At 43.2% G+C, this 18656-nt stretch overlaps 1 protein-coding gene across 3 annotated transcripts in view; it reads left to right on the plus strand.

The window, feature by feature from the left end:
• The window catches only part of METTL17 (methyltransferase like 17), a 63852-nt gene extending 45559 nt beyond the window's left edge, over window positions 1-18293 (plus strand). For 2 of the 3 annotated variants that reach the window (XM_044275145.1, XM_044275146.1), the window contains exons 12-14: window positions 12234-12326; window positions 12418-12605; window positions 17725-18105. In XM_044275145.1, the coding sequence (XP_044131080.1) occupies window positions 12234-12326; window positions 12418-12605; window positions 17725-17836 (393 nt within the window). In that variant the 3' untranslated portion in view covers window positions 17837-18105. Of the gene's footprint in view, window positions 1-12233; window positions 12327-12417; window positions 12606-17724; window positions 18106-18181 lie in introns of those variants that run through there. The other variant, XM_044275147.1, reaches the window with a different exon arrangement.
• Window positions 18294-18656: the final 363 nt, after the last annotated feature.

An 18656-nucleotide genomic window follows, 5' to 3' on the forward strand; every position in this document is an offset into this window, starting at 1 on the left:
TTCCGCATCACGGATGCGGACGCTTTCACTTTAATGGGTCCGCCAAATCCGGAGATGCGGAATGGTGTGGAACGGAAGCACAGAACGGAACCCTACGGAGAGGTTCCATGGGGTTTCATCCCGTACTTCCGTTCCGAAAAAAGATAGAACATGTCCTATCTTTTTGCAGATCGTGGACCCATTAAAGTGAATGGGTCCGTGATCCACTGCGGTTGCCCCATGGTCAGTGTTCTTGCATTGCGGCCCGCAGCACGGCCTCGGGGTTCGTGTGCAGGAGGCCTAAGGCATATTGGTACACCATAGACTTTTCCAGGGTGCAAGTGCCCACAGAGAGGGCTCTGAGTGCCGCCTCTGGCACCCGTGTCATAGGTTCGCCATCACTGCTATAGAACGCAGAGATGAGCAGTGAGAAACAGCCTCACTGAAATGAATGGGTCGGGTTTCAGTCCAAATGCTCTGCGTTCCCAAGGCCTATCTGGACGGGAAACTTGCTAGTCTGAAAGAGGCCTTAAAGGTTTATTCTCAACTTAGAAATTTATGTCATTTCCAAAGGATATAATTTTATTGTTTTATCTTAGATTACACATCTTTAGACAAGTTTACAATCTACCATAGTTACGACACAGACATTCAGCTTTCCAAAAGCCATAACTTAGAATTTTTTGGTTCATATAGCCATATAAGGATTTGTTTATTGTGTGACCAGCTGTACTTTCTAATGGCACCATCTAATATCCCATACAATGTAGTGGAAGGCCGGAGATAATTCTAATTGGGGGTGGAATTAGAAAAAAATGCAATTCTGCCCTTTTTTGGGGGGTTTTGTTTTTATGAAGTTCACTGTATGGTAAAAATGACATGTTAAGTTTATTCTGTGATTCAGTACGATTACAGAAACATCAAATTTATATAGTTTTTCTTATATTTTAATACTTAAAGTTAAACTATGAAAAAACTATTTTTTTGCATGGCCATATTGTGACACCCATAACTTTATATTTTCAACTTCAAAGCTGTTTCAGGGATTATTTTTTGTTGAACGATCAGTAATTTTTATTAATACCATTTCGGAGTATATATGACTTTTTAAATCACTTTTTATTAAAGTGTTTTTCATTAGCCTTTCACCATACAGGATTAAAGCTTTTATATTTTGTCGATTCTTGCATTTTCTGATCGCCAATGATGTTTATTTTTATTATTTTTATCTGTAAAATGGGAAAAGGGGCTTGATTTTTAGTTCTTAATCCCTTTATATATATATATATATATATATATATATATGTACTGCATATTTTTTTTCTACTTTATTTTTAGGTTCCCTAGTGGCATTAAAGAGGACCTTTCATTACAATAAAAACTCTAAACTAAGCATACAGACATGGAGAGCGGCGCCCAGGGATCTCCCTGCACTTACTATTATCCCTGGGCGCCGCTACGTTCTCCAGGTATAGGCTCCGGTATCTTCAGATTTTTGGCTTAACTGGGAGGAGCCTGCCGGCGTCTCCTTCTCCCAGGCTGTAGCGCTGGCCAATCGCAGCACTCAGCTCATAGCATGAGAGTTGTTTTTTTTCTCCCAGTTGAGCCGGCAGGCTCCTCCCAGTTGAGCCGAAAATCTGAAGATACCGGAGCCTATACCGGGAGAACGGAGCGGCGCTCAGGGATAATAGTAAGTGCAGGGAGATCCCTGGGCGCCGCACTGCATGTCTGTATGCTTAGTTTAGATTAGATTTTTTATTGTAGTGAAAGGTCCTCTTTAAACATGCGATTGTTAGACCACTTCTACCATAGATTGGCAGGCCAAGAAGTCTTCAGAAGGCCAAAGGCTGCCATAGTAAATGACTGCTTAGATGTTGTCATCAGAACTGACCATTGCATCTCATGGTTGGAGTTTTCCCCAATCATGGACTCCCCTAGCGGGTGTTTGCTATGTAAAACAGCAGGCACTTGCCTGCCGTAGAGCCCGCTCAAAAAAACTCCTGATTGGTCACCATCTTTAATGATCTACCTTCCATGTTACATGTACAGCAGATGTTGATAAGGGGTTAATAATGTTCTAGCTCCCAGCTTTTTGCCTCCCGTTGATTTTAGATTTCAAACTCTTTTAGGCAGAGCTTGAACTCCTTCTAGATAAGTCCCTTTAATGTTGTAAGTTTGTCATGTAGTGTATTTGCTTATTTGACTCTCACTTAGGCTACTTTCACACTTGCGGCAGGACGGATCCGACAGGCTGTTCACCATGTCAGATCCGTCCTGCGGCTATTTCGCCATGCCCGCGGACCGCCGCTCCGTCCCCATTGACTATAATGGGGGCGGAGCTACGGCGCAGCACGGCGGTGCACGGAGAAAGCCGCCGGACTAAAAAGCCTGACATGCAGTAATTTTAGTTCCGACGGAGCGGGCACGCGAAATAGCCGCAGGACGGATCCGACATGGTGAACAGCCTGTCGGATCCGTCCTGCCGCAAGTGTGAAAGTACCCTTAATATGCTATGTATTAATCCCCTACTACTGAACATGTACAGCACTCTACAAGTTTATATACCTTTATAAATTAATAATAATTCAGCTGTACAACATTAGGTATAACTGTCTTTTCTTTTGTTATATGGATTGATATGTGGGACTTAACAAATGTAATAGAATCATAAAGTCTAGATCGGGGATCAGGAATAGAGATGAGCGAATTGAAGTTGACAAAGTGGAATTCCATCCGAATATCAGGAAAAATTTGATTCGGAACGAATCACATTATTTCCTCAAGTGGCTGCTGCACATGTTAGGACAAGGGATCACCCATAAAGCCATGCATGCAGCCAATCAGCAGCCAGCCAGCCCTGTGATGTCACAGCCCTATAAATAGCCTCAGCCATCTTGGATTCAGCCATTTTCCAGTGTTCTTAGTGCAGGGAGAGACATCAGCAGGCGCTAGGGAAAGTGCTAGGAAAGACTTGAAAACTTTTATTTTGCTGAATAGAAGTTCAGGGAAAGAGCATTAGAAGTGTAGGGAAAGGATAGGGAGGAATTATTCCACAGTATTGAAGCATTACAGGGTTCAATAGGGGAGTTTACAGCCTGGATAATAGGAACAATTCTATTACAACTTACTGCACTGACTGGGGATCAAAATTGCCATTATACTGCTGTTTTCAAGTTTGCAATAGATGATACCTCTGTAATTCCAGCAAACCGTTCTTTTTTTTGGGGTGCAAATGCTGTGTGATACAGCCATTAACAGGGTGTATTACTAGGAAATATTATTAGCCCTTGTGCGGTGCAGTTAATATTCTAAAGCCTTTTTTGGCATGTATTAGTGGGGGGGGGAAGCTTATTTGCTGTTCAGCGGTGCAGTTATATCTTCTAAAGCTTTTTTTGGCATGTATAAGTTGGAGAAAAATAAAGGGCTTATTAGCCATTGTGTGGTGAAGTGAGAAAATTCCAACCCTTTTTGGCGTGTATTAGTGGCAAAAAAAAAAAAGTTATTTGCCGTTCAGGAGTGCAGTTATATGTTCTAAAGTTTTTTCGGGCCGTTCAGCAGTGCAGTTATATGTTCTAAAGCTTTTTTGGCGTGTATTAGTGGCAACAATATATTATTTGCCGTTGTGTGGTGAAGTGAGAAAATTACAGCCCTTTTTGGCGTGTATTAATTTCCTATTTATTTATTTGATCTAACAGTATGTCAGACAGAGAAGTGACAGGCCCTGCACAGGGGAGGGGCAGAGGCCTAAATGTTTCTGGCACAGGTCGCAGCAGAGTAAGGGGGCGTGGCATCAGGGGTCACTTCCAGAGGCCTGAGCTCCCAGTGTCAGCTAGCGGTCGTGTCTTGACCAGCAACCCAGCGGTTCATGAATGGTTGACTCTGTCATCCACTTCGTCCCAAGTGACATCAGACACCGTCAGCCAAGAGTTGGTGGGTTTGTCAGACACAACCCTTAGTTGGCATGGCCCGGGAGCATGTCCTGTACCCTAACCTGCCTCTGTCCTTTTCTGTTCCCTCAGCCAGAGAAGTATTATATGCTGTGGGCTCAGGTCCACTATACAGTGAGGAAGAGCTACTAGAGGACAGTCAGCAGCTACTGCCCAGCCAAGATCTGGAGGAGACATTCGCTGCTTCCTCGAGTAGACGGGCAAGTAGTGATGAGGAGAGTGGTGTGGGAGCTGGTGTTGCGAGCGGTCAGGCTCCTGGCTCAGAGACTGTTGAGGAGGACATAAGTGACGTGCAGACAGTACTCGATGATGATGTAGCCGATCACAATTGGGAGCTGGGTGATGAAGGAGCTTCATCATCATCGGGAGAAGAGGGTGGCAGCTTGCGCGTGAGGCAGTGGCAGAGCCAGCAAGTCGATAACGTGGCCAGGAGTCAGCAGGGTGGCAGCAGTGGGAGGCCGGGACCCAAACGTACCACCCGCTTTGCAGGAGCCTACCTGCCTGAAAGGGGGCAGCGGGTGTAACAGTCAGTCAGTGTGGAGTGTTGGGGGTAAAATCACCTACTCGGCGGTGTGGCAGTCGGAGGAGGTGAACATGGCCATATGTAGAATCTGTGGGCAGAAGGTGAAGCGTGGCCAGGGTGCCAATGTTGGCACCACGACCTTGCGTCAACATATGCAGCGTCACCATAAAGTGGCCTGGGAGAACCGTGGCTCCAACGTGTGGTCCAGCCTACCGCAGCAACCACTGAATCTCCCAGTGGCACGCACCCGATTTCAGGCAGTCAGGCCTCCACCATCTCAGCCGAAGGAAGCTGTCTGTCATTCCCATCATCTACCAGTCCTGATGCTCCTCACCCTCCTACTCCTCGTCAGTTATTCCGTCAGCAATCGGTCACCAAAGCGGTTGCCAAGAGACAACGGTATGCGTGCACTCATCCAATGGCGCAGAAGCTGAAAGTGCTCCTGGTCAAGTTGCTGGTGCTGCAGTCCCTACTGTTCCAAGTTTTGGACTCTACACCTATCTGAGAACCGATGGCTTGTGCCGAGTCGAGGTGGAGTGTCTTAAGCCGTCATTTCTATGTCAAAAAGGCAGTACCAGCCCTGCACAAATATGTAGAACAGAAGTTGGGCCAGTCCTTGAGCCTGTGGGTGTCTGCCAAAGTGCACGGCAGTGCCGAAGTGTGGAGCTGTGACTACGGTCGAGGACAACATATGTCCTTTATAGCCCACTGGGTAAATGTGGTTCCTGCCCAGCCAAACCAGCAACTTAGCCAGGTGACGCCTCTTCCGCCTCTACCTTCTAACACCGTTGGTCCTGCAACAATGTCCGCCTCTGCCTCCTCATCCTCCATCGTGTCCTCAGCCTCCACTGCAGGGACAATTGACAGTGCTGCTCCAGCATATCACATGCGCAGGACATGATGGTGTCACACTCTTCTACACCTCGTTTGCCTGGGCGAACGGAGTCACACAGGGGAGGAACTGCTCCATGTCCTTTATCAAGAAATCAAATCTTAGCTTTTTCCACGACAACTCAAAATCGAAACCATGGTGACCAATAATGGGAAGATTATGGTGTCGGCGCTGCGTCAAGGAGGGCTGAGCCATGCGCCCGTCATGGCGCATGTGTTCAATCTGGTTGTCAAGTGGTTCCTGAAGTCTTCCACCCATCTGCAAGACATCCTAAAAATGGCCAGGAAACTTTGCATGCACTTCAGCCACTTGTACTGTCGGGTATATAAAGCAAATGCTTTATATAAAAAAAAATTAACGGATCAAAAAAAAAATTATGCAAATAATATTGATCCGCGAGGTAGACATATATACACCTCCTAGAGTTTGATCGATATCCTAATTATTTTGTGCAATCAGTAAAACAGGGTACAAGCATCTATGCAAAAATATGAATGGTTTATTATACAATAATTTAAAATACAATCAATAACCATGAGTATAAAACCAATGATAGAAGAAAACTGTAGTACCCAAAATATGCCACTAGATGGTGCCAACAGAACACAACGTTAACACCAAGACCAGCATCTCACCATCTATTATTCAACCATTACAAGAATGCAATGCTGCATAAAATTATGATATATATATATATATATATATATCAGTTAATTCTGCACAGAAACTCAATAAGGAAATTGATAGATGCGAGCCCTTACTCTGCCCAAAACGATGACCAATCTTAGATTCTATTACAATGACACCTGATATCAGCTTGATATCAAACTAGGGAATATAAAGATTCCCAACAGAGGCGCTCTCTTGTTATCAATATCAGATCTTGTATTCAGTGATATGCATTTTCACTGAAGCCGCTGATACTGCTGTGGTACTAACACTATTTGTCCGCAATAAGCGGGGTTTGGTTAAGTATCAAGCCAATTAATTTATACCAATACTGCATAAAACAAAATATACATTACCCAAGGGTCAGGTGATGTGCAGAGTCTCGGAAGTCTGCTCTCAAGAGTTTTTCCAATAATCAAGATCTTTTCCAGGGATCTCCCTTTCTTTCTTTGTTTTTTGTTTTTGTTTTTTTTCCTTCCTTGTATGTGGTTTCTTAACCAAAAACTTATCAGATGAACACACCCTCCTACTTTCCAATCATTGTCAGATAGGCGTGTACATTGATAAGGTGTGTGATGTCATAACACTACCCAGAATGCACTTTTGCTACTGGTGTAGTGTTACCTACTCATACCTAGGTGGCACTGTTGTATAAGTCACGCGCATCATGCTCTAAAGAGTTAACTATGCAAGTCTGACTTCATCTTCACCGCACACACCTGGTATTTGGAAGCTTAAATCAAAGCTACCTGATTAATTTTGACACTTCTTACTAATTAGAGACAGACTCTTAGACGCCTTTTGAATGTTTCCCACATTGTAGACCGATAATAATATGAATAAACTTTGTTTTCTCACAGCGATATCCGTGCATCCTCTGCTACACCAAGGGTACCACATCTTTAGGGTCCCTTCACACGTCCGTAGCGTGTTTTGCGGAACCACGGATCCGCAAAACACAGACAACAGCAATGTGCGTTCCGCATTTTGTTGACCGCACATCGCCGGCACTAATAGAATATACCTATTCTATTAGCAATTGCAGACAAGAATACGACATGTTCTATTTTTATCGGGAATAGAAATGCGGACCCGGGAGTGTGGGTCCCCATTTCCGGAGCCGAGCCGCACATCGTGTGGCCCCATAGAAATGAATGGGTCCGCAATTCCGTTAAATTGTGGACGTGTGAATGGGGCCTTACAGCTGGCCGATTTTCTCCCTCTGCGCATGCACCATGCGCATGATGGAAAAGCCCGGCGCATGTGCAGAGAGAGGAAAGCGGCCGGCTGATTGAAACCCACACTGCTGCCCCCTAATTCTAAGCAGGGGCTTACTGGACATAAAACATACAGGGAAATATCCCAGTGGGCCAATGTCCAAGAGGCCATGCAAGCCCTCTTCACTGCCACTGGCCGGGTACATAGCGATCTGATGCTCGCAGCATTAATTAATGCTAGAAGCATTAGATACATATGCGCATGGCTGGTGCAAGCAGGTCCCTCCTGAATTCAACTGTATTGCCATCCTCAGGATGGTGATAGAGCTGAGTGCTGCCCCGGGGGCGGCAGAATTTTGTGCTGTATTGCATATTTGATTCTGCTGGGGTGGTATTTTGTGCTGCACTACAGTATTGCTGGCCCTGCCTACTTCTGTTGGCCCTGCCTACTGTATTTCTGTTGGCCCTGCCTTCTGTCAATTTGGACCCGCATACAACATGGGGCCACTTTTAGGTTTTTGTCCAAGGCCACTTCAAATTCCCAATCCGTCCCGATTGTTAAGGTCCGTTAGGGTGCCAGCAGTCGTCTCTTTGCTGATCAGAGCATTATGAGTTGACATATGCCAGAAATATGCATTGACAATCTGTGATGGATGACCCTTTTATAACATTGTGCAAATGCAACCAAATTTAAAATGTACAAAATGTGGCATATAATATTTGTTTACTTATATATTTCTTTACTTGTATGGTGTTTTATGCTGAAAAAATGTTTCATAGATTGTACTACACACAAATTGAATAATAATGATAATCTTTATATAGTGCCAACATAATACTTGGCATGTCACTGTGAATGAGCTGCCATATGAGGCTGCGTTGCTGTAACTCCCCTTCCTGAACATGCCACAAGCCCCGGAGGAGCAGAAGATGGGAGTGGTGGTGGCTCTGGCTGCAACAATTATTTAAAATGGCAATCCTCACACTGATGCTCCCTAGGGCCGGGCAGTAAAAGAAGGATGCACCCCTTCTTCCTTCGGGGCACACCCTGATGTTGGGTCTCCTGCCTGATGATAGTTGGGGTTCTATTGGTGTTATGAGTGTTGTATGGGTGCAAGGCAGGAGATGTAGGTGGTGTGGTAATTCTCAGCTGAGGGGTACAAGATTAACATATGGCTGGCCAGGACAGTGTCAAAGTGTGGATGGAGGTATTAACACTGTCCCTCTCACTGCAGTAAAGTCTTTATCAGCCTTAACCCCTTCGCTACCAGAGCTGTATATGTATGGCGCTGGTGGGGTCTTTAAACATGGGGCCTGCTAACGCGTGCAGTGGGTGCAATAACTGACATCTCTTCTGTTTCAAAGAGCAGAGGCCTGCAGCTAATGTTCATGACTGGCAATAATGCCGATCGCAGACATCAAAACCTTTCAGATGCTGTGATCACAGCATCTAAAGGTTGAAAAAAGCAAAGCGCGTGCTTCTGGGTTAAGGCCGGCATCCCCATGCGGCGATCCGGTACGCCGGTCATTATTTCTAATAGGATAGGCTGAGTCTCTCTGAAGAGACCCAATGTATAAAAGCTGCAGTTCCTATGTTGGCCAACATAAGAGATCAGCAATTAGATAATTTGTCATATTCCTTTTGGGAGTATAGGAATATTCACTAAAAAAACTAAGTAGTGGACATTGAAGCCTCTTAGAGGAGCTACAAAAAATTGTTAAAAAAAATATATAAAACATCATGGGCATCATCGCATCCGAAAACGCCCACACTATTAAAATATAAAAATATTTTTCCAATACGGTGAATGGCATAACGGAAAAAGGATACAAATGGCTTCTCTTACCCCAAAAATGGAATAAAATGTGATTTAAAAAAAAAACACACTCCAAAATGATATCAATAAAAACTACAGCTCATCCTGCAAAAAAATCTGCCCCCACACAGCTCAGTAGACGTAACTGTAAAAAAGTTATAGGGGTTAGAATATGGTGATGTAAAAAAAAAAATGTAATTTAAATTTATTTTTTTAGTATTTAAACATAAAAACCTATACATATATGTTCTATTGCTGTAATCATTCTGACCCAGAGAATGAAGGTCACAGGTCAGTTTTGCCGCGTAGGATATGCCATATGGACAAAATCTGTAAAACTGTGGAGGAATTGTGTTTTTTTCCGATTCCACCCCGTTTGGAATTTTTTCCCGCTTCTCACTACATTAGAATATTAGAAAGTACAACTTGTCCAGCAAAAAAACAAGCACTCATCTGGATATGTAAACGGAACAAAAAAAAAAAGTTATGGCTCCAGGAAGGCGGGGAAGAAAAATGAAAACGCAAAAATGAAATAAACCTCTGGTATCCTAAGGGTTAAAGGTGTTGGCCACTTTCTGGTTTCAGTTGACCAGTGTGTTTGTGAGAGGATTACATGGTACTTACTAATATAGCATTTGTTGAAAGGTATGCTTCCTTGTTTATAAAGTCTATAGTGCTGTCCATACAGATGTTCTGTCCATAAGATGGACATTGATGGAAATCACCTCCATGTGATGTCTCCTCCATGCAAACACACTGCACCTGCCCTAAACTCCCAACAGAACAAGTACAGATCAGGCTGAACTGTATGGATAGATGTCTTTTTTTTTCAGCCTTATAAACTATGTTACTATGTAGATTGTAGGTACAGTGTATTTGAATAGAGGATGCATCATATTTGATTTGCTTTGTCACATGACCCTCCATCAGTGGTCAGCACAAAAGACTTTGTACAAGGAGACATACCTTATATAATATAGAAAATGGTGCAGAATTTCAACAAAGGCTTTATTAGTAACATAGTAACATAGTACATAAGGCCGAAAAAAGACACCTGTCCATCCAGTTCGGCCTGTTATCCTGCAAGTTGATCCAGAGGAAGGCAAAAAAAAACTGTGAGGTAGAAGCCAATTTTCCTCACTTTAGGGGAATAAAAAATTCCTTCCCGACTCCAAATCAGGCAATCGGATAACTCCCTGGATCAACGACCCCTCTCTACTAGCTATAGCCTGTAATATTATTACACTCCAGAAATACATCCAGGCCCCTCTTGAACTCTTTTAGTGAACTCACCATCACCTCCTCAGGCAGAGAGTTCCATAGTCTCACTGCTCTTACCGTAAAGAATCCTCTTCTATGTTTGTGTACAAACCTTCTTTCCTCCAGACGCAGAGGATGTCCCCTCGTCAGTCACAGTCCTGGGGATAAATAGCTGATGGGATAGATCTCTGTACTGACCCCTGATATATTTATACATATTAATTAGATCTCCCCTCAGTCGTCTTTTTTTCTAAAGTGAATAACCCTAATTTTGATAATCTTTCAGGGTACTGTAGTTGCCCCATTCCAGTTATTACTTTAGTTGCCCTCCTCTGGACCCTCTCCAGCTCTGCTGTGTCTGCTTTGTTCACTGGAGCCCAGAACTGTACACAGTACTCCATGTGTGGTCTGACTAGCGATTTGTAAAGTGGTAGGACTATGTTCTCATCACAGGCATCTATGCCCCTTTTGATGCAACCCATTATCTTGTTGGCCTTGGCAGCAGCTGCCTGACACTGGTTTTTGCAGCTCAGTTTGCTGTTTATTAAAATTCCTCAGTCCATTTCCATGTCAGTGTTACCGAGTGTTTTACCATTTAATAAGTACGGGTGACATGAATTATTCCTTCCCATGTGCATAACTTTACATTTATCAGTGTTAAACCTCATCTGGAACTTCTCTGCCCAAGCCTCCAATCTATCCAGATCGCTCTGTAGCAGTATACTGTCCTCATCAGTGTTAATTACTTTACACAGTTTAGTGTCATCTGCGAAAATGTATATTTTACTATGCAAGCCTTCTACAAGATCATTAATAAATATATTGAAGAGAATAGGGCCCAATACTGACCCCTGAGGTACCCCACTAGTGACAGTGACCCAATCTGAGTGTGTACCATTAATAACCACCCTCTGTTTTCTATCATTGAGCCAGTTACTTACAGACGTTTTCTCCCAGTCCGAGCATTCTCATTTTATATACTAACCTTTTATGTGGTACAGTGTCAAATGCTTTGGAGAAGTCCAGATACACGACATCCATTGATTCGCCGCTGTCAAGTCTAGAACTTACCTCCTCATAGAAACTGATTAAATTAGTCTGACATGACCGATCCCTCACGAAGCCATGCTGATATGGCGTTATTTGCTTATTTCTGTTGAGATGCTCTAATATAGCATCTCTCAGAAAACCTTCAAACAGTTTACCCCCAACAGATGTTAAACTTACCGGCCTATAGTTTCCAGGCTCTGTTTTTGGACCCTTTTTGAATATTGGCACCACATTTGCCAAGTAAGTGCCATATAATCTTCTCACAAATACATTGGTCAACAGTAAGCGGCCAACCCATTTAAACAGAGAGTACCTTACTTACAGACTCCATTGCTTGACCATGCAGATTCTGGACCTTCTAGGTTCTTTCTTTCCCAGCTAACACACACTTATCTGAACTAGGGGCAGACCTAAATCCATCTCCTAGCTATCTACAGAAGATCGTTAACCCTGGCTGATCCATACAGAGGTATACTGGGTTATACAATACATTATACAACAAAAAACTATTTGCAAGTGTCATATTCTGGGGTACTGCGCACTGCATCTTTCAGGTGTGCATGACTATTCCAGTTGGTAGTAGCAGGGAATAAAGACACTAGTAGTGTTTACTCATGCACAGAGACACCTGAAAGTGCCAACAGGATCTGGGAACTTGGAGCCTGAGATGTTAAAACACATGTGACCACCAAAAGTTGTGTGGACATTATCCACCGGAAACAGATTTATAAACAACGGAGGCATTAGACTGTATCTGTATCGCACAGGCCTCTTTTCTGTTTTTCAGGTTTGAATCTTATTGTTCTCATGCATTTATAAGCAATATTTATCAAGTTCCTAAATACATATATTTATTAATCACTTCTTTTATATTCCCAGTGCCCACATCAGCTAGAATGTCCCAAACTTGCTAGAAGCTCACAGACACCATGTAATTTTGTACAACAGTACCAACCACTGAAGTTTAAATGGGTGAGAATAATACAATCTGTCCTTTTTCTTGGCAATGTTACTGTTCTTCTTAAATTGCCTAATTTTCATATGTCCTCCTTGTATGTGACAGAACCCATCCGCGCGCTGGGAGAAATTTTCCTTCTTAATATTCTCACGTGGCCCTGTGGGAGAAAATGACAGGCATTGGCCCCGTGTGGTTGGACCTGTTCTTCGTAGACCACGTCACGTTCACTGTAACACGTGCTGTGCTGATGGAAAATTGCATCATGATGTCATCACGCCCAAAAGACATGGAAAGTATGTTTATCAGCTTAAGGGTGAATTCGGCAATGTGGCAGATTTGTTGCATACATTTCTGACTAAAGATCACTTCTTAAAATAATCCGCCATAGATGTATAGGTTACTCCCTTCAGCCTTTGGATATTGTTTCCACCCTTAGAAATGCAATAAGAATGTAATAAAATTCTCTGTCGATAGCTGCATATACATGTTAATAAATTGCGTTACAGGGGTTGGCCAACCGGAAAAAAAATAAAAAAAAATCTTAAAAATATTATAAATATTGTGTAAAGAGGATTAAATAATGAGAGAGAAGAAGAAATGAATCGCACATCCACTGCTAATGCTATGATCTCATCCCTGCGTTCCTGCAGGAGACAGCACTGAATAGCGCATGTGTACTACCTCCATGCTACATGCTTAACCACTTCAACCCCGCTAGCTAAAACCCCCTTCATGACCAGGCCACTTTTTACACTTCTGCACTACACTACTTTCACCGTTTATCGCTCGGTCATGCAACTTACCACCCAAATGAATTTTACCTCCTTTTCTTCTCACTAATGGAGCTTTCATTTGGTGGTATTTTATTGCTGCTGACATTTTAACTTTTTTTGTTATGAATCAAAATGTAACGATTTTTTTGCAAAAAAATGACATTTTTAACTTTCAGCTGTAAAATTTTGCAAAAAAAACGACATCCATATATAAATTTTTCGCTAAATTTATTGTTCTACATGTCTTTGATAAAAAAAAATGTTTGGGCAAAAAAAATATGGTTTGGGTAAAAGTTATAGCGTTTACAAACTATGGTACAAAAATGTGAATTTCCGCTTTTTGAAGCAGCTCTGACTTTCTGAGCACCTGTCATGTTTCCTGAGGTTCTACAATGCCCAGACAGTAGAAAAACCCCACAAATGACCCCATTTCGGAAAGTAGACACCCTAAGGTATTCGCTGATGGGCATAGTGAGTTCATAGAACTTTTTATTTTTTGTCACAAGTTAGCGGAAAATGACGATTTTTATTTAAATTTTTTTTTTTCTTACAAAGTCTCATATTCCACTAACTTGCGACAAAAAATAAAAAATTCTAGGAACTCGCCATGCCCCTCACGGAATACCTTGGGGTGTCTTCTTTCCAAAATGGGGTCACTTGTGGGGTAGTTATACTGACCTGGCAATTTAGGGGCCCAAATGTGTGAGAAGTACTTTGCAATCAAAATGTGTAAAAAATGGCCTGCGAAATCCGAAAGGTGCACTTTGGAATGTGTGCCCCTTTGCCCACCTTGGCAGCAAAAAAGTGTCACACATCTGGTATCGCCGTACTCAGGAGAAGTTGGGGAATGTGTTTTGGGGTGTCATTTTACATATACCCATGCTGGGTGAGAGAAATATCTTGGCAAAAGATAACTTTTCCCATTTTTTTATACAAAGTTGGCATTTGACCAAGATATTTTTCTCACCCAGCATGGGTATATGTAAAATGACACCCCAAAACACATTCCCCAACTTCTCCTGAGTACGGCGATACCAGATGTGTGATACTTTTTTGCAGCCAAGGTGGGCAAAGGGGCACATATTCCAAAGTGCACCTTTCGGATTTCGCAGGCCATTTTTTACACATTTTGATTGCAAAGTTCTTCTCACACATTTGGGCCCCTAAATTGCCAGGGCAGTATAACTACGCCACAAGTGACCCCATTTTGGAAAGAAGACACCCCAAGGTATTCCGTGAGGGGCATGGCGAGTTCCTAGAATTTTTTATTTTTTGTCGCAAGTTAGTGGAATATGAGACTTTGTAAGGAAAAAAGAAAAAAAATGAAAAATCATCATTTTCCGCTAACTTGTGACAAAAAATAAAAAATTCTAGGAACTCGCCGTGCCCCTCACGGAATACCTTGGGGTGTCTTCTTTCCAAAATGGGGTCACTTGTGGCGTAGTTATACTGCCCTGGCAATTTAGGGGCCCAAATGTGTGAGAAGTACCTTGCAATCAAAATCTGTAAAAAATGGCCTGCGAAATCCGAAAGGTGCACTTTGGAATGTGTGCCCCTTTGCCCACCTTGGCAGCAAAAAAGTGTCACACATCTGGTATCGCCGTACTCAGGAGAAGTTGGGGAATGTGTTTTGGGGTGTCATTTTACATATAGCCATGCTGGGTGAGAGAAATATCTTGGCAAAAGATAACTTTTCCCATTTTTTTATACAAAGTTGGCATTTGACCAAGATATTTTTCTCACCCAGCATGGGTATATGTAAAATGACACCCCAAAACACATTGCCCAACTTCTCCTGAGTACGGCGATACCAGATGTGTGACACTTTTTTGCAGCCTAGATGCGCAAAGGTGCCCAAATTCCTTTTTAGGAGGGCATTTTTAGACATTTGGATCCCAGACTTCTTCTCACACTTTCGGGCCCCTAAAAAGCCAGGGCAGTATAAATACCCCAAGGTATACCGTGAGGGGCATATTGAGTCCATGAAAGATTGAAATTTTTGTCCTAAGTTAGCGGAAAGTGAGACTTTGTGAGAAAAAAAAATAAAAAAATAAATCAAAGTCTCACTTTCCGCTAACTTAGGACAAAAATGTCAATCTTTCATGGACTCAATATGCCCCTCACGGAATACCTTGGGGTGTCTTCTTTCCGAAATGGGGTCACATGTGGGGTATTTATACTGCCCTGGCTTTTTAGGGGCCCTAAAGCGTGAGAAGAAGTCTGGAATATAAATGTCCAAAAATGTTTACGCATTTGGATTCCGTGAGCGGTATGGTTCATGTGAGATTTTATTTTTTGACACAAGTTAGTGGAATATGAGACTTTGTAAGAAAAAACAAACAAAAAATATATATATTTCCGCTAACTTGGGCCAAAAAAATGTCTGAATGGAGCCTTACAGGGGGGGTGATCAATGACAGGGGGGTGATCAATGACAGGGGGGTGATCACCCATATAGACTCCCTGATCACCCCCCTGTCATTGATCACCCCCTGTAAGGCTCCATTCAGACGTCCGTATGATTTTTACGGATCCATGGATACATGGATCGGATCCGCAAAACACATGCGGACGTCTGAATGGAGCCTTACAGGGGGGGTGATCAGGGAGTGTATATAGGTGATCACCCCCCTGTCATTGATCACCCCCCTGTAAGGCTCCATTCAGACGTCCGTATGATTTTTCTGGATCCATGGATCGGATCCGCAAAACACATGCGGACGTCTGAATGGAGCCTTACAGGGGGGTGATCAATGACAGGTGGTGATCAATGACAGGGAAGTGATCAGGGAATCTATATGGGTGATCACCCGCCTGTCATTGATCACCCCCCTGTAAGGCTCCATTCAGACGTCCGTATGTGTTTTGCGGATCCGATCCATGTATCCGTGGATCCGTAAAAATCATACGGACGTCTGAACGGAGCCTGACAGGGGGGTGATCAGGGAGTTTATATGGGGTGATCATGGGTGATCAGGGGTTCATAAGGGGTTAATAAGTGACCGGGGGGGGGGGGGGGGGGGGGGGAGAGGAGTGTAGTGTAGTGTGGTGTGGTGTTTGGTGCGACTTTACTGACCTACCTGTGTCCTCTGGTAGCAGGTATATTAGACGCTGTTATCAAAACAGCGTCTAATATACCTGTTAGGGGTTAAAAAAAAATCTGATCTCCAGCCTGCCAGCGAGCGATCGCTGCTGGCAGGCTGGAGATCCACTCGCTTACCTTCTGTTCCTGTGAGCGCGCGCGCTCACAGGAAATCTCGGCCCTCGCGAGATGACGCGTATATGCGTCACTCTGCGCAGGGCTGCCGCCTCCGGACCGCACATCTGCGTTAGGCGGTCCGGAGGCGGTTAATGAGTGTACATTTGTGTACATTTTGATCAAAAGGCAATAAGCCCACTCGCCACGCCAAGGTTGCCTCTATGAGTGGGTCCTAACCTAAAATTGGCGCGGCGCTGCACGGCGACCACTAACGCTGTGGCGCCATCCCGGCCGGCGGCGAGACCTATTGGCCAAACAGCACCCCTGCTGCTTGACCATGCCATACCTAGCTCTGTGCCCCACCAACCAGCCAGAAAAACAGCACAGTGGCCCCCATGCAGCACCGCACCATGTGAACAGTTGTCAAAGCTCACCTGCTCTGAAGCTCACAGGAACTCCAACTGAGAGCATGATAGGCTAATTTAACCCCTACTACTGAATACTAGGCTAATTAAAATCACCTGGCTAGTAAAAGGAGTGCAGATCCAGGGACAGAATTCTATGTATTAAATAATGAGAGAGAAGAAGAAATGAATCGCACATCCACTGCTAATGCTATGATCTCATCCCTGCGTTCCTGCGTTGTGTAAAGAAGAACTCACTCTCTTGTGGCTGACTTCCTGTGAACTACAGGATGACATCATCACCAATCATATCCTCCTGGCAGCTCTCAGGCCCCTCTTCACCTTTCATGTTCACTGTATTCTGTTGAAGAAAAAGGGAGAATTTCTCATTGCCCTTATGCCAGTTTTCTGGAGGAAAAAGGTCTCAAACGCTGTGTTTGCGACTTTTTTCCTGCCACTTGTGCAAATATTTTTGCGCAGGTGCCGTTTCTCCGCTGCCTTCGCCACTTCCCCAAAAAGAGGGAGCGGCACATTTATCATCTTTTACGTCTGTACATTGTGTTGGGTTACGGTTTGTATCATATTACAGAAATTAATTCACAATTTGCATGATTACGTTTGGAAACCATCAGCGGTCTTGATAGAAATTCTTCTAGTAGCCAAGTCAAACTCCTATCATGTAGTGGAAAGTTAGATTTATCAGCCTCTGTGCGGTGCCTGGTGTCAGAATGCAAATCGTCAGAGTAAGCTTTGTGCAGCCTCTCAGCCAGCAGGTAATGCTGTGAGGGAAAGATGAAGCTGGCAGAATTATTAAAGTGGTGGACTGTAATGCAGACGGTAATTCTGAATCCGTATAAGAAATGTAAAAAGTTACAAAAAATTTTAATTGTTTTTATCTATGAATATAGATTTTTTTTTCTTTTTCTATACATAAATCTTAAATGACTGAAAAGCTATTCTATCCTAAAATGTATTGTATTTTTAAAAAGTATTGTATTTATCAAATGTATAATTAGTGCTTTTTGTATTTTCCTAGGGACCTCTACCGTTGTGCTAGGAACTGTGAGTGGGGGGACCGTCTGCCAGCAATTATTCCCAACTCTAGTCTTTATAAAGCAGAGTATGATGAAAAGGAGCCTGCTTCATAGTGCATGGAAAAGTGGATACAATGATGGGACATCTATGCCGTGAGGACCTACTGGGACCACCAGGATATGTTTTTTTTGTTTTTTTACAGTGTCCACCTTTTATATTTATTCTTGGAATATAAAATTGTTAATATTTTCTGACTGTGTGTGTGACTGATCATCTCCACATACTGGACCTCTGTGGAATGCTTTGGATTCTCATATTAGTGATGAACTACAAACAGCAAAGTCATCCAAAGCTTTCTAAAAATAAAAAATGCTTTAAAATTCACTTTTACCTGCCTGATGCACATCTATGAGAAGAGCATACAGTGTTGTTTCTCTGCTGATTAATATAAGTTGCGATGAATAGGTTTGGTAACACTCTGTGGGACATCAGTGATCATTGCATCATTTGTGGGGTGAAGCACAGCTTTCATTCATGGACATGTAGTGCTAAATAAATCGGAATAGTATTTTAACAATGTATTTGTAAATGTCTGATATAGTTAAAGTGGTGATGCTGTGGTGATCCTTGGATATGTCAGATTTAAAGGGGTATTCCCATCTTGGACATTGGGGGCATGTCCTAGCGATATGCCCTCAATGTCTGACAGGTGCAGGTCCCACCTCTGGGACCTGCACCTTTACTTAGAACAGAGCCTGCAAAGTGCTGCAGGCTATTTCCGTAAGCACCAAAGAAGTGAACAGATGAGCGTCTGTGTTTGCTTCTGCTAGTGTTGAGCTAAGCGAGCTTCGGATGCTTCGTCCAAAGTCGCTTTATTCAGAATTTCAGAATAATAATGTACGGAGATTCGTCTCCTTACAGTATTAGAATGTA

Source organism: Bufo gargarizans, unplaced genomic scaffold, assembly GCF_014858855.1.
Source record: "Bufo gargarizans isolate SCDJY-AF-19 unplaced genomic scaffold, ASM1485885v1 original_scaffold_917_pilon, whole genome shotgun sequence".
NCBI classification, from domain to species: Eukaryota; Metazoa; Chordata; class Amphibia; order Anura; family Bufonidae; genus Bufo; species Bufo gargarizans.